The 23,671-nt window shown below is 36.3% G+C and overlaps 1 protein-coding gene across 12 annotated transcripts; it reads left to right on the forward strand.

The window, feature by feature from the left end:
- The first annotated feature begins 10 nt into the window (after positions 1-10).
- LOC149741544 (DENN domain-containing protein 1A-like) lies at positions 11-23,185 on the forward strand. Of its 12 annotated transcripts, XM_089891589.1 has the most exons (22): positions 11-227; positions 2,523-2,584; positions 2,905-2,948; positions 3,428-3,483; positions 3,762-3,881; positions 4,495-4,645; positions 5,257-5,310; positions 5,730-5,840; positions 6,406-6,506; positions 7,098-7,251; positions 8,685-8,857; positions 9,176-9,368; positions 9,560-9,598; positions 9,961-10,065; positions 17,550-17,614; positions 18,062-18,136; positions 19,191-19,350; positions 20,354-20,408; positions 20,633-20,687; positions 21,194-21,354; positions 21,385-21,455; positions 21,729-23,185. In XM_089891589.1, the coding sequence occupies exons 1-22, from the start codon at positions 178-180 to the stop codon at positions 22,365-22,367; spliced, it is 2,694 nt and encodes an 897-aa protein (XP_089747715.1). In that variant the 5' UTR covers positions 11-177; the 3' UTR covers positions 22,368-23,185. The 12 variants fall into 12 exon arrangements, 10 of the variants coding, with proteins under 10 accessions (XP_089747715.1, XP_089747691.1, XP_089747698.1 ...); XM_089891565.1 differs by having other exon boundaries at positions 21,194-21,455; XM_089891572.1 differs by having other exon boundaries at positions 20,357-20,408; positions 21,194-21,455.
- The last annotated feature ends 486 nt before the right edge of the window (positions 23,186-23,671 follow it).

A 23,671-nucleotide genomic window follows, 5' to 3' on the forward strand; every position in this document is an offset into this window, starting at 1 on the left:
TAGGTATATACCTTATGTATACATTCATGTGTGTGTGATTCCGTATGACGTATACCAGCATAAACTGTTTATTATCAGACAAAAATGATGTTTGCTTTTATAAGGTGGTCACATCCACCTAGCTGATTTAATTTTCATATATTTATTGGTGCTAATTAGAAGTGGTACAACAACAGAATGGCAAAAGAAAAGCATATCACTGAAACTTCACTTGGATCACGACTTAGGTAAAACATAAGTTATTTAGGCCATAGTAGTTCGGGGTAAGATGGGTTTTATTCTTTTATGCACTAGTGAAGTGGGTAAAGTCCTTGTCAAGGATTTAGATCAGATTTGGCTCATTAGCCCAACACCTGCAGTGCAATGCCACTGGTGCTCAACTTCTGCAATTTTCTGCACAATGGGTTGCTTTTATTAATTAGGTTATTGTTTACTTCAAATGTAGGATCAATTAATTTTTTTTTGTAGTCTATAAAATTTATAAACAAAAAGCATTATTATAGGCCTATAATATATATTATAATACAAATTATATGCCATTTTAATGCAGCACAGATTCGACCGTTACATATCTTTGAATTGTTTTATGCTGTTTAGAATAACAATAGAATCAAATATATTAAATTATAGCCTAGTGAATACAACCTGTAATATTTTTATAGACTTATTGTTATTTTACATTATTATTATGATAGGCCCACTCAATAGTATAAGCTAGTCCTAAGATAAACAGGTGGCTGTTTGCCCTGTGAGCTGTGATGTTCCAACAATGAATGAAATTTATTTCGTCTCTTCGGTCACGATAGCGAAGAACAAGAGAGTTGACAAAAGCGAAAAGACAGGTAGTAACGGTAAAACAACAGTTGTCAATAAGCGTGTTTTAACAACTGTTGTTTTACCGTTACTACCTGTCTTTTCGCTTTTGTCAACTCTCTTGTTCTTCGCCATGGTGACCGAAGAGACGAAATAAATTTCATTCATTCATTCAACTTCCAAATGAATGTAATATTAATTTCGGGGTTATTGTTCCTTGTGGCTTTAAATGCCAGTCTGCAGAGTGCAGAGTATGACAGGTGCACGAGCGATTTTGTTTACAAACTTTTGGTTATGCACGCTATAATCTGTCCTACGCACGCCAATTAATCAAACAATTAAAAAAATACGTAATAAATTAAGTAGGATATCCTAACGTGGCTTAAAGGGCCTAAACACACCCCAAATGTACTTCGCTTTAATCGATAGAGTGTGTTTTTCTAATTCCAACGACACCTTACTTGTTTTAATCGGTTCTGTATAACCAAAGATATTCCAGCTCAAACACCGTGAAATTCAAAAAACTGATTTGAAAGTTGCGTGGCGAAAAAAATTGAGAAGTGTACTACACACGTGACAAACACGTCACAAAATTGTTAAAGCGTGGCCGCTCTCATTCAGAAAGGCGAGAGGCAGTGTTTTCAGCGAAAAACGAGAGAACAAAAAAAACGCAAAAAAGCACAAAAAAAACGCAGGTTTCGCTTTTACGAATGAATCAGTCACGTGACTAGTACGTTCCTATGTCACAATCACGGAGCTCGTAGTAAAAAAAAGATAGCGCTAGAGATCACTGTTTGAGGACGAATATCTCCGCCTATACTGGACCAATTTTAATAAGCAAAGTATTTTTGGAATCAATAAAACGGTCGCTTTATGAATTTACCATAAAAAATAAAAGTGACGTGGGGTGTGTTTAGGCCCTTTAAAATGTAAGAGCTTTTCATGCTGATTTTTTATAATAGCACGCCCTCAGTCAAAAAATAACCTTCTTGCACACAGGAGATTTCGTCAAAAACTGGTATTAAAAATAGCAGCCTACTAACGGTACTTTAGTCATATTATGACTGATGTATTGTGGCGAAAAGGGCATGACTTGACCATGAATTCAGTTTTACAGAATACAACTGCGTCTAAAAATGTACAAATCAGAATTTCGATGCCATGCGATTTAATTTCTTTTGTATTTGAATCTAATTACAGAATTCGATACATGGTCTGTTAACGTCATCATACGTCATCTCTTGAAGTACATCAACAATTTTATAAAAATAATAGTTGTTAAAACAATTATCCTTGTATTTGTGGGACTTTCGACAGAAAATGTTTCGTAACGTCGTTCTATAACTATAAGTATAACTATAAGTTTCACATTGGCCGTTTTCGCTTCATACGTAGTTACGGACTTTACAATTATTTAGATCAAAATACAAATATTTTATTTGTCGGTGTCATAGGCGCCTATCTTTAGGAAAACTTTAGTTCTCTTGGATCCTATGTTATTACTTTTAATTGATAATACTAGTATACTACCACCCATTTGACTATGCCTAACCACTAACCAGATTAGTTGTTTTAACGTTGTTTAATGTTTCATGACTGCATACCCTGTATACCCATGTTAGATAGAATATAGTTCATAGTTAACTAACTATAGACCACCATAGGCTATGGTCCCATATATCTATCTGACTAACTTAGTAATATTTTAGAGATGACGCCACAAAGATATTTGATTGCTTCTTAATCGTTGAACGAAATGCTGAAGAAAATGGTAACTATACCGTTCATATATAATATTTGTTCAACTGTTACAAGCATGGAGCGGTAAAATGTATTTTCTCACTCTGTTGTCAAGTATATATATATATATATTTATTATATTTAAACATAGCATAAATCATAGCATGGCAATTTTGCGGTTTTAAATAGCTTTTAAATGTATATCTGTATAGGTATACATATATACTACACATATACATGTTTTTTTTTAGTAGAGTGGGCAAATGTACCATACTAGTACTACCTTATTTTCTACATTTCTGTTTTAATTTCTACTATCATATATTGGTACAAGCTATCTTATTTCGACAGGCCCTGCAACTGAACTTATTTTTCCTAGTGAATTTCAAGATAAAGTAAGTAAATTGAATTTTAATACATTTTAAAACTGCTATATGTTATATTATATACTAACATTTAGTTCTTGTGTATTAATTGGTCTCTTTATAAACATGTATTTCTAATATTCCATTAACTGATCTACGGATGTGTTAAATTTTTAGTCCATATTAATAAATTAAGTGGTTAGGAGCATTTCTATATAATACAGTGAGCATTTTGTGCCAATCTGTTTTTACCATACAGTGAAGAAATTTCCACTGTTGTTGTTGCTTAACCCACTTTTCAAGAGCTTTTACTCAAGTTTAAATCATGTAAATTTAAAAACCATTGTTTTATAAAAAATGCAGTAAAATCTAAACATTTTTATGCCTAAAGTTAGTCTTGGAAAATTAGCATAGGCCTAAGTATTATTACAGATATAAACTTCCTTTTGGTGCAATGTACTGAAGGCATTCTTTTGTGTGTGGGTTTTAATAAGTTTTTACATTCCCAGGAAATAATTCAACAGTCCTTGTTATTTTGCTTTCCTTTTGACCCATCAGCCAATGAGTAAGTTCCATTATAATATAGTAGGGGGAGAGAAGATGGGACACCTTCAGCAAATAATATCCAAGTATCCTGATCGTATTTTAAACAATTAACAACGATCTAAGAAAGTCCTGAGAATACAGCATAATAATTCTTTGAATGTTTTTTTGTTTACTACCAAATGTGATGAGAAAATAGACTGAAAATGTGTCCCATCTTTCCATACCCTACTGTCTAAGTGTGCGAATGTTACTTATATAATGCCTGAACAACTCTTAATTTTGCCATATTTTGTTCAGAAGTCCGCTTAAAAAGAACTCAAACCATTACACCTTTATCCTCACTGACATAGAAGGAAAACATAGATTTGGTTTTTGTAAGCTCACCAACAATGCTACAAAGTGCTACTGCTTATTGAGGTGTGTATTTACTTTTATTTCATTTAAACAGTACTGTATATATATATATATATATATAAATTCTATTATCTCGTACTTGAATTTTTATTTCTTTTTTTAGAGTAGTAAAATGGCTTTCTAAGTCCTATTTTATGCATTTTTGTTTCAATATTTATAGTAAGTAATGGCACCACCCACACAGAGAGCTGTATCTTACTGCTGTATATCATACATGTGTCATTTTGTTTACATAATTATTTGTATAGAAGTATGATAGTAGTAGGTACTGCACAGATTAGGTCTACAAATAGGTCTTTCAATAGTTTGCATTATTATTTACTGTTTAAAGGATATATAAAACGTTATATATGTGTTTTCTCTGTATGGTATGTTAGTTTATTTATCTGTAAACCCCAATCCAAGGTAAAAACACCTAAAAAATGCTAAAAAGTGCCTAAAAAGGTTTTTAGCAGTCGCGTTTTGGCAGCTTTAATGAGGTTCCCCATGTTTGACAATTATCACCCCTGTCCCCTATATTTGTAAGGTCACCCATGTTTAACAACAGTAACCCCAAAAGTTACCAATTAAAAAAAGTTAAACAAATCCCTCATAATAATCATATTATATTTCACAGCTTTATGCCATGGTTTGAAATCTTCTATAAAATGTTGAATTTTGTATGTGAGTTACGGACACAAAACCAACATGATGCTCTCATGACTATGATACAGAACCTTTATAATGAACCAGTTCCTTCTTCATTGCAAACCTTCAGAATAAATGAAGTAAGTGGAAATTTCTAGATTTTTGTTAATAAATCTCGTGGTTCTGACCCTGATCTGGTGCTCATATAGTTAAACGATTCTTGTGTAAAGGAATACAGTAAGGTTTTCTAATCCAATTGTGTATTAAAATATATATATATAATTAATAATTCGCATAAATGGCATAAACAGTCTTTTATTCAAATAAAACCTTTGATTCTATTTGAATTAGAGGCTGACAATGTTATTGTAGAAAATATAATTCTTTTATTACACATATGATTGGACTTAATATTACAGACTTTTCTCAGTTACATTTCATAGCACCAGATCCTTAAACATTTATTGTATAGGCTATATTATATGTTCCCAATTTTGGATTACTGAAAAATAGAATGAAATATAATAGCTGTAACATAAAAAAAATATCCAAAAAGCATTTTTTTACTAATGACCTTTTTAGAGCAATGCTTTTAAGCATTGTTTTCCATTACTTAAAGTTGACTTTTATTTTAAAAGAGTTATGTGGCTATTTCAAAAAACTTTATATTTATATGCTTCTTGATACCCCATACACAATTCTGAATTTCTGAGTATAATTTACAATACATAAAGTTTGTTATTTGTTTCAGACTTTGGTTTTCACAGCTCCTGACATGACAGCTTTATCTTCAATCCCAGAAAACGTAATGTTTGTTAATCATCTTTTTTACCTCAAATAGCTTTCCTTATCTTGGTCCAACCCAGTGGTCACTAATGGGTTGTTCAAATTATCTGCCATACATAAAAAAAAAAATAAATTCGAAAAATATTCACCTACAAAGTAACTGTATTTTAAAAAAGTTTGGCGCCTAAGATACTATGTAGTATCTAACTATCTAGTATGCATAATACTTGACTCTTCTAAGTTAATAAGACTCAAATATTTACTTTATGACTAAATCAGTCTATTTGACTAAACCAGTGTGTTTTAACAACTGTTGTTTTGTCACTATATTCTGTCTTTTCGTTTAAAATATTTCTAAATCTTCGCTACGGTAATCGAAAAGACAAATTAAATTATTTTTATTTTGGTATTGTTATTTTGTTTTATTTTATTACCCAGCGAAACCTTTCGGAATATTATTCGAATGTTAACACTGGTTTTATGATGGATATGTTCACCAGTTTAATGTTTGAACGAAGGGTTATATTTACTTCAACCAATCTAAGCACTGTGAGTAAAATTTTATGTTTTAATGCCCAAACTTATTTTATATACGTCATTCTACAAGGGTAAGGTCCTACAGCATGGCATGCTATGGGACCTGAGATTTAGGCCAGAGTTGGCCCATTACCTTAAAACCATGGGTGCTACAGCCTATTTAGTGTCTTGCCAAAGACACAGTTATCTACCGGGCGTCGAAATAGTGTCATTTTGTCTATGATGCAAGTACCTAGTCAGAGTAACAGAAAGAAAGAATTGGCCCTGTTGGGCAGTTATATTATTTTGTTGCTAAAAAGCCTATACAGTAGGAGTCCAATGTAAAAAGTAACTGTGTTTTAAATCTTTAAACCTTTATTTTAAATTTTATTTGATGGTATTATCAGTATTTTATCAGAAATTCTGTGGCAAACACGCTCTGTATTGTTGTTTAGGCAAAATATGATGTGCATACTGCATATTAAATGAAAAAATTCTGGATGTTATTTTTATGTATGCAAATGGCTGCGAAAAAAAAGAACAAATAAGCCAAAAAATTATTATTTATCCATTTAAATAATTGAAATATGTTTCACAGCTGACATCGTGTGTACATGGTGCAGAAGCTCTGTTACGTCCCCTACACTGGCAACATATATTTATCCCTGTTATGCCGGCCCATCTGGTTGACTATTGCCTGTAAGTACGTACCATAGTAGGTAGACTATGTACCAATATAGGAATATTTTATTTACCCCTGAATTTATGGTCATTTTAGGCCCCTTTTTTTGCTGGTTTACGGGTAATTTGTTCTACTGGTTTAAGGTAAATATACAGGTAGTTCAAAATTTTACCCCCCCCCCTTTTTTTTTCTACTGGTTTGGAGTAGTTAATGGGTAAAATTGCTTGAAAGCTTATATTTGAAAAGAAGTAGTTAAGTAAAAAAAGATGACCTATAAGAGAAATGAGAAGCATTAGAAACAGGAAGTTAAAATTGTTAGAGATGTTTTGCTTTTGTGGAAAAAATGAAAAAAAAAAACATTTTCTGAGAAAATATAGACTCGAATTCCGCTAATCTGTGATATTCTAGTGAACAGGATTTTACTCATGTTGACTTATACCATTTATAGTACTGTCACTGCCTATTTCTAGAGTATCGAACTTTTTGTGTTCACCACTGGCAATTTCCCCTAAAAAAAAAGCAAAAAAAAGACAAGATCAATTCTAAAAAAGACAGAAAATGGCCGCAAGTTACGAAATTCTTTTCTAACCCTTAAAATCTTCCCCCAGAGCCCCAATGCCATATTTGGTCGGTGTCCACTCTTCTTTGATGCCCAAGGTCCGAGATATGATAGCGATGGATTGTGACATCATAGTGGCGGATATAGACAAGGAAGAAATCGAAAGCGTTCACGAGGATATGGAACGCATGCCTAGTGATGTAGTAAGTAAAAAAAATATTTTTTTAGAGTTTTAATGTTTTCCATGCATTTATAGTTGTCAGACATGTCCGTAGTTATTAGTTTGGTGAATTTTTCCACGTACTTAACTTTCGGACAAATTTATGTGGCACAGAAATTTCAGATTTATTCTGTAGATTATCTTTTTAAAACTTTCAAAAATGTTGATCTGCATGATTTCATTTTGTTTTTATCTGTTTTATTAAATGTTACCACAAGGTATTATAAATAAAAAAAATAAAAATAGTATGTTTTTGAATGTTAGCATTGTTTGTATATTGCTTTAAATATTAAAAAGTCAGACACGTCCATACATTTTGGTTACAAATATTTCATAATTTTCTATTTATCTATGTTTAGCATGGTGTAATTTCTTACATAACACTCACAGTCAAATTTCCTAAAATCGTTAAAATCTCCCGATACATCAAGTGACATATAACACAGAAGCATTATGATGTCATAGTAGCAAAACGTGGACAGGAAATGAAACTACTGAATATATTTTAGTCCGGCGCCGTGGCGTAGTGGTTAGCGCGCCTGCTTGTAACCAATAGGTAATGGGTTCAAGGCTCGACGCTGCTACCATTGTGGGCGCATGTGTCCTTGGGCAAGACACTTAATTAGTGACCACTAGGCTCCAACCCAGTGGTCACTAATGGGTTGTCCAAATTATCAGCCATACATAAAAAAAATGAAAAAATCCCCAAAAAAATCACTCACAAAGTAACGTACATGGTAACTCGTAAGCTGGCACGAGGTGTTAAACCCGTGTGATAACGACTGTCGTTTTCCGGCCACGCGAGGATAAAGTAAGTTACATTCATTCATTCATTCATTTTACCAATAAACTTAGGAACCTAAAGTCATATAATAATCCAATACTTACTGCATAATGTATATATTATATACATTTAAATTACTTTTGAATGACTAAATTTTGATAGTTGGTTTTTAATAGTGTAAGTACAAACCATTTGTTTAAGTTATTTTAAAATAATAAATACTACTTTTCCCCTTTTTTTGTTTTTTTTATAGGCCATACAATATATATATATAAAATTTGTTTTACTATAATAATTCGTTTGTTTCACTGTAATAATTCAGGCTTCAAGTTTTTAAATACTACATATTTTGCTTTTTCATTTTACAGATATACAATTTGTTAATTTCTCAGACTGCTAATTTGTACCTTTAAAATATCCCCCATTTGGCTTGTTCTAATACATATATACAATTTGTTCCAGCCAGAATGATACTTCATGCTTTAAGTTTTAAAATGTCACACCTTTTGCTCTTTTATACTGCAGATATACAGTTTGATTTATTGCCACACTAATACTTTAAGCCCTATGTATTAAAATATCACATAAAACTACATTTGTATAAAAAAATATTACAATTTTTCTTTATACAGATGTCGTTTTTAAAATCGTTGCTAAGAAAACCAACAGTGATGGTCGGCACCAACCTATCGATGGCGTTTCTGCGGGCACAAGCGAGACTTATTGGAGGGTATCGTGATGGTTTAAAGTTTCGACCTGGTGAAGCAATTGTGTTTGACGAGGATGCATTCATAGAGTCGTACAAGTAAGTTACAATTGTAGCCTATACTTTACAATTTTTTTTAATTTTTAATGAAAATAAGGTGCAAATTTAAAAAAAAAATTATTTAAATAAAAAAATGTTTTAAATTAAACTTTTTTACCAAGTTGTATAACTAAATTCTATATAGGTGAGGTCCTTCAAAACCGAGGATCTAGGTCAGGTTTAGCTCATTACCCCAACACCATTTTGCGTCAGAAACTAACTTGCTTCCGCAGTATGACCAGATTTGCTTTAAAAAATATGTCTAAATTTTTTCTCTAAAATTTAGAAAAAAAAATTCTAACATTTTCTTTTTTCTAGAACCTCTTCTGGTCGTGAGTACGCACGTATGCTGGTCCAACTTCAAACTTTCAAGCAGTTTGTGGATGGTAGACTTGATATGCTGAATGCGGGCATTGGTTTTCGGGACGTGTTTGAAAACGAAGTCAATATTGTGGATGCTGCAAAAGGAAACAGCAGTGAAACTTACAAGGAATGGGTTAATGCAGCAAAGGTTAAATATTATAATTATTTTATTGAGATAAAAATATTTAAATTTTTTTGTTGTTTTTTTAATTGAGTGGATTTTTGTTTCTGTTTTATTTAATATTTCCTCAAAAAAAATTGGGTGTTTTTTAAAATTTACCTATTTTTATAAAGTATGTCAATTTATGGCTTCCAATTAATGAAGACTTTTTATTTCAGAAAGGAGGAAATGAGCTTTTTATGCAGTTTAAGCGCAAAGTGAGTATATTACCCAATACCATTCTTAACTTATTAAAAAAATGCATAAAGCCCTAAAAATATCCTCCCATAAAACATCTTATGCACAGGGAATTAATGTTGCTTAAATACACTAGGGGGGGGGGGGAGATGGGACACTCTCATTCCCCTTTTTCAACCCATTTGGTAGTAAACAAAGAACATTCAAAGAAATATGAAACCATATCCTCACGACTCCCATAAACCGTTATTAATTGTTTAAAACATGATCAAGATATTTGGATATTATGTGCTAACAATGACCCATTTTTTTCGACTATACTTTATATTTTTTTTGCTGCTAAAATCTGGCAAACGCAGCAAAATAAAATAAAACTTTTCAGGCTAAAGGGAACATGAAAGCTTTTCAAAATGCTCTTAAACAACCTGACAAAACAATAATAAGCCCAACCAAAGAACAAAAAACTCTGGAAGAAGCACCCAAAAGGGTAAGTTATAATGTACTGATTTACTACTTATTCTTTATTTCAAAGATATCTAGCCTATACATTTTCTTGCCAACAAGTCTGCAGAACACAAAAAGAAAAAAATGTTTGTTTTTTTTGTTCTCCATACTGAATGTATCTTGCTTTAATTTTTGGGTGATTGTTTTGTTAGTATGGCTGAATGAATAAATGTAACTTACTTATCCTCGCGTGGCCAGAAAACGACAGCTGTTATCACACAGGTTTAAAAACCTCGTGCCAGCTTCGAGTTACCATGTATGTTACTTTGTGGGTGAGTTATTTTTTATCCTCGCGTGGCCAGAAAACGACAGCTGTTATCACACAGGTTTAAAAACCTCGTGCCAGCTTCGAGTTACCATGTATGTTACTTTGTGGGTGAATTATTTTTTTGGGAGATTTTTTATGTATGACTGATAATTTGGACAACCCATTAGTGACCACTAGGTTGAAGCAATTGCCGTTAAGTGTCTTGACAAAGGACACATACACCCCAATGGTAGCAATGACCCTAAAACCCATTACCTCTGGGTTAGAGCCAGGCATGCTTATCAACTGTGTCATGGCGCCAGACATTTTGCAATTGTCGCATTAAAAGGGATGCATTTAATGTTTTAATGTCACCTATTCTACATGTTATAATTATTTTTAAAACAAAAAAAGGATGTGTTATCGCAAGATATACGTGAATATGTTTAGTTAACTTTAAGTTCGAACCTACTTTGTTACCCGCATTTGATTTACCGTTAATCGTATATAAGTTCAATGAAGCGTGCTGTATTTGCGTTCGTGCGTTTAAGTTTTAGTTTATGTGCCTTTAAGTTTATGTGCTCTAACGTCTAGCCAATCAGCGCCGCCCGCATCACTCGGGTTTGGCTTACTTCCTTGGTTTCCTATACGTCCTTTAGTTGTAGTTGCATTGACTTTAAGTTTAGTATGCACGTTTAGTTTACAGCCAGCTTTATATATTCGCTTTAAGTTTATCGTTTCACCAATTATTCTTTCCTATTCCAGATGTATAAGTTATTAAATCCAAAATGATGGTATCATATTAATAGCCGCAAACAGTTTGTAAGTACTTTGTTGTTCCTTTAACGTTGCGTTATTTAATCGTTCTTATTTTGTTATACAGAAAACCATCCGTTAATAAACAAATCAAAAGGGATGCGTTGTCTAATGCGGCAACAATAAAAGAAATTAACTGTCATAGAAGCTTGGCGGTTATACAGTTTTAAACTGGCCTTTAGAAGACCCATCATTATGGATTCAACAAGAAACCAAATCGGAGAAGCTGCATCAAATTCACCAATGCTTGCAGCAAGTTTTACCGACCCTCCTGAAACGGTCGATGAACTGCAATCTAACATAACAGTCCGGACAAAACAGCGTTTAAAAAGGATGTCAAACTCCGACGTCGACGAGCCGCCACACGCTGTCAGTCAACATTCCAACAGTCGCACCAGCCTACCTTCAAAGACCACGCTGGTGAGCACAGAAGAGAAACGCGCTGCTCTAATCGCGCGGGCCGAAACTGAACAACAACTAAACAGATTGGAAGAGTTGCAAATAAAACTGCGCCTCGATTTCGAGGAAGAGGAATTGAGCCGAAAACAACAAATAGAGGCAGAAAACTTCGCACGCCAACGCCGCATGGAGGAGCAAGAGCTTACGTACAGACACCGGAAACGGGAATTGCTCTTAAAGGCAGAAATCGTTGAAACGGCGGCGGAAATGAGCTGCCTGAAAGACAACTCCCACAATTTGGGCGAATCGACGAAGCATCGGGCACCAAACACCTCATCAACCATGTTTGCATGCCCAGCAAAACCAATAACGCGTCCAATAGCAGTCGAATCCGCTCCACCGCCGGTCGACAACGCCATCCTCACAAGTCTATGTTCCAGGTTACCCGCACAAGAACCACCATCGTTCGAAGGCGATCCATCAGAATATTGCAACTTTATAGACGCGTTCGATACGATAGTCGCCAACAAACTATCCGACGACAAACAAAAGCTGTTCTTTCTCGCCAAATACACTAAAGGTAGTGCCGGTCTCCTGGTTCAAGGATGCCAACACATGCCACGCAATGAAGGATACCAAAGGGCAAGAGATCTACTTCAGCAAACGTTCGGACAAAAATTCCAGATAGCAAGAGCATGTATGGACAAAGTTATTTTCGGACCTACCCTGCGTTTGACAGATAAGCATGGGTTAATCGAGTTCTCCGCAAAACTCACGGCATGCACATGTACATTAGCAGGGATCAACTACCTCCATAAAATGGACAGTATGGACATTATCGAAAAAATACTACGTCGGTTGCCCGCACAATGGCAAACCTCCTGGGAATCCGTGGCCGACGATATATTGTTTACTAAAATGACGGAAATAAGTATAGACCACCTCGCCAGCTTCGTTACGAAGAAAACAAGAGAAGCAACCAACTACATGTACACTCCATCAAGATACGAGAAACGCACTTCCCTTCAACGTACGTCATCTCAACCCCCCAAGTCCTTTGCTACAGAGGTAACTAATATGGAATGCCAGATGTGTCACGCACCACATTTCCTTAATCAGTGCTGGAAATTTCGAAACTTATGCTACAGCGATCGTCTTTCATTTGTCATTGAGAAAATGTTGTGCATAGCTTGCCTACAACGTGGACATACGGCTTCCCACTGTCGACGGATAAACCCTTGCAAAAAAACCGGTTGCACTAAAGCCCATACAACCCTGCTTCATCCTACGCCCGACCTCCACAATGCAGAGCCAGAACGTCCAATACGTCTCGAGAGCCACCATACAACGACGTCCGCCATCAAAGGGCATAAACCAATGAGAGCTCTTCTGCCAATTCTCCCAGTAAAGGTGCGTCACCCGCGTTCCGGTAAAACGATCGTTACGCACGCGTTCCTAGATCCAGGTAGCAATTCATCCTTCATAACCAGTTCGCTTCTTTCCGACCTCGGTATCACTGGACCACCAATCCGGATAAGTACAACCACAATAAACAGAAAACTGCGCAACCAAACCGTCATGTTGATAAAACACTTGGAAATCGCTGATCTCGACGAAAACGTACGTATAACTGTTAACCCTATGTATTCAACCAAAGAACTACCTGTGACGAAGGACGACATGGCACATCAGGACGACATAGCTATGTTCCCGGAATTCAGTTTTATCGATATCCCGAACATAAACGCGGAAGTAACGTTGCTAATTGGAAACGACAATCCGAAAATTCTACAACCAAAACAAGTCGTCGCAAGCGATAAAGACTATTACGCGCTAAGAACGTCAATCGGATGGGTGTTTAACTGCCCCAGCAAACGCCCAACAACAGTAAAAACATTTTCTTTAAAACTGCATACGGAAAATATATGTTCTCTGTGTGCAGATATACAGGATTGTCATCAAAATGCGAAGCAAGAGCTGTCTAGAACCGATCAACAATTCATGAACCTGGTTAAAAACTCACTACGTCACCTACCGGATGGCCATTACGAGATCGCACCACCTCTCAAAAACGTCGACTTAAAAATGCCACCAAATCGAACCCAAGCAGAGCAACGAGCCAACAGCCTTAAACGTAAGTTCACCCGAAACCAAACGTTTTTCAGCGACTACAAGACCGCCATCGACGACATGTTGCATAGCGGATATGCGGAGAAAGTTACAATTATTAAGCCGACAGACCGCACAACCTGGTACGTACCACATCATGGAGTTTATCATCCCGAGAAACCAGGGAAGCTTCGAGTGGTATTCGACTGCTCTGCTAAGTTTAAGGGCACATCCTTAAACGATAACCTTCTACCTGGACCCAATCTAACTAATTCCTTGTTTGAGGTCCTTCAACGATTCCGCCAAAACAATATAGCCATAATGGGAGATATTAAATCAATGTTTCATCAGGTACGAGTCCCGGAGAAGCACAGAGACCTATTTCGTTTTCTCTGGTGGGAAAACGGTGACCTGGACGGACAATTGCTGGACTACAGAATGACGGTCTACCTCTTCGGAACGGTCTGTTCGCCTAGTTGTGCCAACTTCGCTTTGAGGACAACCGCCTCTGACCACGCAGACGAATATCCAGCGGACGTCGCTGAAACGGTACAGAGAAACTTCTATGTAGACGATTGCCTAAAGGCCCTTCCAAACTCTGCAACTGCGATCGACATGGTAAACAACTTACAGCACTTACTATCGAGAGGCGGATTTCGGATCACTAAATGGATTAGTAACTCGCGGGAAGTCATAAACGCTATTCCACACGCTGAACAAACAAGTAGCGTCAAGGGGCTAGATTTAGAAAAGCAAACGCTGCCCGTCGAGAGAGCCCTTGGCCTCCAGTGGAACGTAGAAGGCGATTCCCTTTGTTTTAAAATACGTCTAAAGGACAAACCTTGTACCCGGCGAGGAATCCTATCCATCGTAAATTCAATGTACGATCCTCTAGGCTTTGGCGCCCCGGTCGTCCAACCAGCCAAGGTCCTTCTGCAAACGCTATGCAAGCTGAAGCTACTGTGGGACGAACCAATTCCAATCAAAGCAAGGCTCCGATGGTCGAACTGGTTAGCGGAACTGCGAGGTCTCGCTAACTTCCACATACCCCGTTGCCTAAAGCCAGCAGGATTCGGTAAAATAACGCAGGCCCAACTGCATCATTTTTCAGACGCGTCCACGGAAGCGTACGGTGCCGTCTCGTACATACGATGCGTGAACAGTAAAGGAGAAGTTCACTGCAGCTTCGGATGCGCAAAGACACGACTGGCCCCAGTTAAGCCGATGACAATACCGCGCCTGGAGCTTACCGCGGCAACCGTCTCCACCACCCTCGATTCCATGCTTCAGCAGAGTCTCGACATATTAACAATGCCGTCGGTGTATTGGACAGATAGTGCGACGGTCCTGCGGTATCTACAAAACGAAACCAAGAGCTTTCACACATACGTGGCAAATCGTATTTCCGTAGTTAAAGACAAAACTAACGTGGATCAATGGAAGTATATTCCTACAAAGCTTAACCCAGCCGACGACCTGTCGCGAGGACTTAACGCGAAGGAGTTCCTTAACAACAAACGATGGTTAACTGGACCAGATTTCCTCTGGAAATCAGAAACGAATTGGCCCGCACAACCAGACTTTCTGAATGTCAGCGAAGAAGACGACGAAGTAAAGAGGTGTCCAATATCCATGGCCTTGCTTACCGCACCCATTAACGAAGATCCGATTCGCCACCTTTTCAATAAATACTCTAGCTGGACCAAATTCACAAGAACCATAGCGTGGTTATTGCGACTTAAACGACGGTTACAATCCAATGCAAAGCTAAAACTACCGGCAACAACAGTTCAAGTAAATTCTAAGCCCGTAATAGAAGCAATGACCGTGGAAGAACTGACTATCGCAGAGAATGCAATCTTCCAGGTGCTGCAGAGACAAACGTTCGCCGATGAAATATCGTGCATTGAAAATAACCGACCAATCAAGATGTCGAGCCCATTAAGCAAACTGGACCCCATTCTACGCGAAGGTTTATTGTGCGTCGGAGGAAGAATTGACAAGGCCCCGATTAATTACAATGCTAAGCATCAAATTATTATACCACGAAACTCACACACGGCAAAGTTGCTCATTCAAAACGCACATACAGTATCGGGCCATTCCGGAAGAGAACACGTACTGAGCGTCCTTCGAGAACGATTTTGGATCCTACGAGCAAATTCAAGCGTACGTTCTATCCTGTCCAGATGCTTTACGTGTCGAAAAAGAAGCGGTAAAGCACTTCATCAAAAAATGGCAGACCTACCCACCGATCGCATTACACCAAACAAGCCGGCTTTCTCCTGTGCGGGCGTCGACTACTTCGGACCTTTCTTCGTAAAACAAGGAAGGAGCAGAGTAAAAAGGTACGGCGTCGTATTTACCTGTCTTGCAATCCGAGCGGTACACTTCGAAATAGCCCATACACTAGACACAAACTCGTTTATTCAAGCGCTACGACGTTTCATCTCACGCAGAGGACATGTTACAGAACTAAGGTCTGACAACGGAACAAACCTAGTCGGTGGTGAACGTGAGCTGAAACAATCCATCGAAGAATGGAATCACTACCAAATAAACAATTTTTTATTGCAGAGAAAAATCAAATGGACGTTCAATACACCCACATCATCTCACTCTGGTGGAGTGTGGGAAAGAGTCATTCGAAGCGTTCGAAAAATTTTGTTTTCGCTGATCAAAGAACAAACAACAACCGACGAAAGTCTTCTGACACTAATGTGCGAAGCAGAAGCTATTCTAAACAACCGACCAATAACCACCGTATCGGATGATGTTCGTGATGCGGAAGCATTAACACCAAACCATCTCCTGCTACTGAAACCAGGGAAAAGCCTACCACCGGGAGTGTTCAATAAGGATGATACACTCAGTCGAAAGCGATGGAGGCAGACACAATACCTGGCCGATGTGTTCTGGCGCCGATGGCAGAAAGAATATCTACCCCTACTGCAACAACGAGCGAAATGGACCAATGTACAATCGAACTTAAAACTGGACGATATTGTCTTAATAATCGATTACAGTCAGCCCCGTGGCTCATGGGTAATCGGTCGCATAATCGCGGTTTTTCCAGACGATCACGGACTAGTTCGATCCGCTCGCGTCAAAACACAACATTCTACTCTAGAGAGACCAATAACAAAGTTGTGTTTGTTATCTACTGATCTCGTATAAACTTTCCTTCTCCTTTATGATGTATTCTGTTTCCTTGCGATATTTCGATTAAGCTTATGACCTTAATGGGGCGGGTGTGTTATCGCAAGATATACGTGAATATGTTTAGTTAACTTTAAGTTCGAACCTACTTTGTTACCCGCATTTGATTTACCGTTAATCGTATATAAGTTCAATGAAGCGTGCTGTATTTGCGTTCGTGCGTTTAAGTTTTAGTTTATGTGCCTTTAAGTTTATGTGCTCTAACGTCTAGCCAATCAGCGCCGCCCGCATCACTCGGGTTTGGCTTACTTCCTTGGTTTCCTATACGTCCTTTAGTTGTAGTTGCATTGACTTTAAGTTTAGTATGCACGTTTAGTTTACAGCCAGCTTTATATATTCGCTTTAAGTTTATCGTTTCACCAATTATTCTTTCCTATTCCAGATGTATAAGTTATTAAATCCAAAATGATGGTATCATATTAATAGCCGCAAACAGTTTGTAAGTACTTTGTTGTTCCTTTAACGTTGCGTTATTTAATCGTTCTTATTTTGTTATACAGAAAACCATCCGTTAATAAACAAATCAAAAGGGATGCGTTGTCTAATGCGGCAACAATAAAAGAAATTAACTGTCATAGAAGCTTGGCGGTTATAGGATGCATTTAATGTTTTAAATGTTACTTACTCCACATGTTATGAGTTTTAGTCGTTGCCTTACCACTGTCCATATGTTACAGATACGACCGTCGAGACCACCTGCTCGACCTCCCCCACCAGACCCATCTAAGGTAGAAGAATTAAGGTAAGATTTTTTTTTAATATGAAGAAAAAAAATAGAAAATTAGTTAAAATAGCTTTAGCATATTTTAAGTGTACATTGTATTTCGATAATTTTTATAACTTGACAGTGAGCATGGGGTGCGTCATTATATCCAGTGAATCTTCTTGTTTATTGGATTTTACAGTATCTTAGTATTTGACAGGAAGCAGAATGTGTTTGATTACAACACTTTGTGTGATAATTAGTTATGTTATACCATTTCAATGGAATAAGGTTTAAAATCCAAAACTTTTACATCGTATATGAATTTCCCAAGCTATAAATCGGTACCGGGAATGAGGTGTCTACGTAAACCAACATGTGTATTATATAACTCGCCAGCGAGCATGAGGTGTATCTATAAACCAACACACGTTACATACAATATGCCAGCTTAACCCTGTACCTCAACCTAATTGTGCGAAACAGAAATAAAAGGCCCCGTCCCCCACCCCCACCAAGACCCCCTGCCCCAGCGAGAAGATCAGTTAAATTGAAACAGCGGTAATTTTTTGCTTGGTGGGAATGCTTATGCTTTTATTTTGAAACTGTCTATTTGCATTTGAATTTTAGTTGTCACATTCAGACCTCGAATTTCACTGTGGCGTTTGGCAAATGCATGTAATTGCCACAGTACTGTTTCTCATATCTTCTGTAACACTAGAGATTGGTGGCATTTTTGACAGGTTTTAACTTTCTGTAGCATTTATGGGGCACAAAAATTTATGATTTATTCTGTAGATTATTTTTGAAAATCTTTCAAAAATGTTGATCTGCATTCTGAATAATTGCATTTTGTTGTTTTCTGTTTATTAAATGTTAGCAAAATGCAATATTAATAAAATATGTTTCAGTGAATGTTGGCATTGTTTTCCATGTGAAAATCTTTATATAGTAGTAGGGTGGGGAAAATGGGATACCCTTTCATTCTATTTTCTCGTCCAATTTGGTAGTAAACAAAAAACATTCAATATATTATAAAATCATATCCTCACCACTCCCTTTGTTAATTGTTAACACACGATCAGGGTATTTGGATATTTATAGAATAAAATTGTCCCATCTTCCCCGACCCTACTTTATATATCGGACACTTTCAAACGTTATTGGTTACAAAAATTTAGTTCTTCATTTTTCTATGTATTGCCTGTTAGGGTGGAATATTCTTGGTGTGGTGGATAAATCATAATTTTCTTTTGTTTCATTTTACAATGAGACCACGCATGTCACGCCACCACCGTACATGTTTTTCTTTCAAATTTCATTTAATTTTTCAAGTTTATTTTGTTTCGGTAACAAAACTAAAAATCACGCTCAAAACACCCTCAAATTGCTGCAATTTGTATTAAAAAGTAAAGTTTTATAATCAGTTTAAAAGAATAAAGAAAATACTTTTTACCTAACTTTTGTCAAATATAAAATATATATATAAGTTATAAAATCTAAAAAATTTGATTGATGAAAAAAGTTAAACACTATTAATAGATTTAAAAAAATGAAAAAAACAGAAATAAAAAATGTCAAAAATGAAAAAATAAAAACAACTTCTATTTTCTAGCGCCACCCGTCGATACAGACCACTTGACCTCGATGACGAATCGATGTCTTCTCCGGACGACTCAGCAAAAACTGAGCGTTCGATGTCGGATGCATTCGAGCATGTAGAAGTAGACTTGGTGTCGGATATGAGCCTTGCGATGGATCGAATCACGAACAATGTGAGTTGAAATAAGTTTTCCTATTCGGTTAACGACTACCAAAAAGTTTGAGTCCTTAACCGAATTTTGAGATCATCGGCACACAGTTCTATTAAGCTCTGAATTAGTTACACGGAAAGCGTGCGTCCATCTCGTTGATTGTAGCTTTGCGATAAGATAGAGCGGGCAGCACTGCTGTGACTTCGATCAAGCACTCTTGATGGTTAATACTTAAGGTGGACTAATTTCCCTCTTTCGCAGCCATGTTATCGGTCAACTGGTTAAAACTGAACGGTAACAAATAAGGGGAAATCCACAGCCATAATATATACCTAATGAAATATATACTATATATACGTATTGATATAACTAACGTAATGTTTAGTAAATATCATATACATATAAACATTTTACCCCTATGTCACAAACATAAATCTTATACTGCAGACTTTGTATTGAGTAACATAGACTATTATTATTATTTAATGATGTTAGAGCTATACATGATCAGATGGTAAATAGCAATCTTGTCTTTTTTTTCTTTATTTTATTATTTATATATATACAGTAGGGTGAGGGAAAACGGGACACCTTTTACCTCTATTTTCTCTCCCCGTTTAGTAGTAAACAAAGAACATTCAAGAAATTATAAAACTAAATGCCCATGACTCCCATTGACCGTTAGTTATTGTTTAAAACACGATCAGGATATTTAGATATTATGTGCTAAAGGTGTCCCATCTTCCCCCACCCTACTATATATATATATATACAATACAAAGATGGGAAATTAAAGGACTTGGCAAGACCCGAGTTGACCAAAAATGCCGGTTAGCAATCTAATACAAGTTACAACTATACATAAAACAAAAACTTTAACCGTTGTCACCACTGTGTCATGGGCTCATAGCAATAGTAAAGTAAATTATCTATACTGAACAATAGCCATGTATAGTGTTTCATTTCCGATGCAGTAAAAAATGCATTTTCCTATTTACCAATTAATTAAAAATATTTTGTTTAGCAGACTTCAACTACAGAACAACCAACACAGCCAGACTTGCTGGACTTTAACCAAGGTATTTCCAGTCAAAAATTAACCAGCTAGTTGCTTTGAATTTGCCGTTCGAAATAACTGTCTGGTTGTTAGTTGTTTTATGTTATGTAACTAATTACCACAACAAAATTAGTGTTCTTAATTGTTTAAATTGTGATTTGAAAATATAGGATATTTTGTGCTAACAGTGTCCCGTCTTACCCCACTATATCCAATCTTACCCCTACATTATACATTAATTACCAGATGTGTTAGAAATCACCAATCCAGCGCAAAGTGAAATCAACTCAACCAAACCAAGGTAAAATATCTTTTTGGGGAATAAACATAGTTCTGTAGAACGAATTATTAATAGTTTAGCGTACAGATTTTGTAAAAATATGTTTTTTTTTTCAAACAATTTTGAAAAAGGATGCTACCTACTTTATGATATTGTGTATAAAAATGACTTTCACATTTATGTTGAGAAAATTGCCATTGCGCTTGTATGGGTTGAAAAAGATCTAGTTCTTTGCAAAAAAAAAAAAATGCAAGAAGATATATATATTTGACTTATAATATGCCTGGCAACAATATCAAAAGAACACTTTTTGGCACCTTTTGCTGGAAATTCGCAAGTTCAAAAGGAGCCACGCTTTCGCTGTCCGAATTGATACAAAAAATCATAATCAAATGAGTTTTGCCCCTCTGCTCTACGCAAGTTTTCTGTCCTCACTAAGCTTACCTTGGGACACCTGTGTTATTTTTTGAAAAAATTACTTAAAATTACCTAAATATTTGAATAAAAATTTTAATTTTTCTATCCAGTCCAAAACCGCAGAGAAATCCATCTTTAATCCGGAGGTCCGCTCATGTTATTGCCCGTCCATCACTGAAGATCAAACCAAAACTTGATGATGTTTATTCTTCCGAGGACCTTACCCCTTCACCCTCTGACACATTGGATGGTGGTATTTTAATTGGAGAAGAATTGACCAATCAGAAGCCAGAGTTAATTAAATTGACCAATCAGAAGCAAGAATCCTCAGTTGTGGATTTTAACTTAGGAACAACCAATGAAAAATTAAAAGTAAAAATCTTGTATTTTGCATGGTTGGTATTGTTACATTGTAGAAACAATATAAATGTTCTGATTTTGCTACCATGCAAAATTTATTTTCCAAAACTAAAATTTTGATACATGTGATTTATTTAAACCCAACAGTTCCTTCAGTAAGACTTTATAATAAAGTAAATAAATATATATAAAATCTTAAAATGCAATAATACATTTTAAATTTGTTTATTAAATTTTATGTAATATTTTTTTAAACCAAAAATTACTTCAAACTTTGATTTTCAGGCAGCTAACACCACGTCTGCATCTGCTGATCTTCTTGGTTTAGATTTATTTTCTTCAAACCAACCGACTCCTATGAACTCAAACAGCAATAACTGGGTTCAATTCCATGACGGCAACCCAGCTGTGCCACAGAACACAACAGCTTCTATTAAGCCACAAAAAGCTGCACCCTCTTCCATAACAAACAGTACATCTGTGGACAAGTTGCTCGACATGCACACAGCGCACGCCGCGCCCCACAAACTAAGCCCAGAGAAATTAAACCCTTTTCTCGTTAGCAACCCTAGTATTCAGCAACCCCTAACCTCAAGTAACTTTCAATCCCCAGCGTTTCAACAAAACCCGTTTAACGCGAATAGATTCTCACAGTATAGTAGTATGTCCACTACACAGTCAGTATATAACTCTAACCCTACTAATAACTCTACCACACCATTCCCCACAAATGTGAACCCAAAACCCGCTTTTAACTGGAACAGAGATCGGCCAGTTAGCAAATCCTTGATTCAAAACAGGCCTGCCCAAAATGGGAACCTTCAGAGGGCAAGTACAGTACAGCCAAGAAGGGCGAACAAAAAAGGAGAAAATGAGTTGTTTGCTGATGTGTTAGGAGCTTGGAAAGCTAGAGAAGGATTATAAACAGTGTGGGGCATCTATGGAAAAGCAAGCGCAGTAATATCTCAATAAAATCAATAAATTAGTTCTTCAAAATATTTTGGTGGGGAAATATGGGACACCGTTTCATTCTATTTTCTCATATCATTTTGTTGTATGCAAAGAACATTCAAAGATTTCTCACGACTTTCATAAACGGTTGTTAATTGTTTAAAACATGACCAGGATATTTGGATATTATGTGCTAATAGTGTCCCATCTTCCCCCACCCAACTATATATAATTTACAAACGCCAAAATATTAAGACGGTAAATTACCCCTAAAAATTTTAGATTTTTCATCGCTGGATAAAAATTATCCATAAAATCCTTACTCAACATTCCAAAATGTTAAGTGCATTTTACCTTTCTATATTCTCCTTATAACCAGCAATTGATAGCACAAGTTGCTATGCTTAATTCTAAATGACATTTACTCATTTCTTTCTTTCTCTATTATTCTTTTTACATTTTTATTTATTTTTTTCATCGTATTAACTGAAAAATTGAAATTACATGCGTTTATGTATCTCGTTAAATGTGTGCAATGTAAAAGATTAAAACACTAAAGTATAGGGTGGCTAACCTAAAACTAAGTTTTTCAATTTGTAGCAGTGCAATTAATCGTATTTACATAAAAAACAGCACATATTTGTGAGTTCATTGTGCTATAAAACACACAAAACATTTTCTGCACTTTTTGAGAAGTTTCTTTTTCTCATTGTCATTCAAAGAAGAAAAACTATCATCTGCACTTGGGTTGTTAACTTGTGAAAAACACAATAAATGCAAACATCGTTTTAGCTGTCGGGTTATAGCATGCGCATGAGTGCTGTTTTTTGGTCCCTGTGTAAGTTCATTTGTTATAGAGCAGTGTTCCATCGTTATGGCACAATAGTTAATGCCTGTGCATACCTGTAACGCAAGGGACAAGGTTTCAAGGCTCTTAGCTGCTACCATTATGGGCGAATTGGTCTTTGACCAAGAGACTTTGCTTCAACCCAGTGATCACCTTATTTATTTATTCAATAGGTTTGTAGCAGCATAACTAATGAATACTGGGGTCAATCTTACAGCTGCTGGCAGCATCTGCTTTTAATAAGACCAATGTTCTGTTCCACATGGGTGAGGTCCTACAGCATGCCACATAATTGGACCTAAAGTTTAAGCCAAATTTTGTCCCATTGCTACAACCCTCATTACCAGGTTTGGGTTTGAGCCATGTATGTTGAATTTCTAGCCTATACACACATGTTATTGAGCATTGAGCCCAGTATCCTTTGGTTACA

The sequence above is a fragment of the Ciona robusta genome, chromosome 1 (assembly GCF_009617815.1).
Source record: "Ciona robusta chromosome 1, ASM961781v2".
Classification (NCBI taxonomy): Eukaryota; Metazoa; Chordata; class Ascidiacea; order Phlebobranchia; family Cionidae; genus Ciona; species Ciona robusta.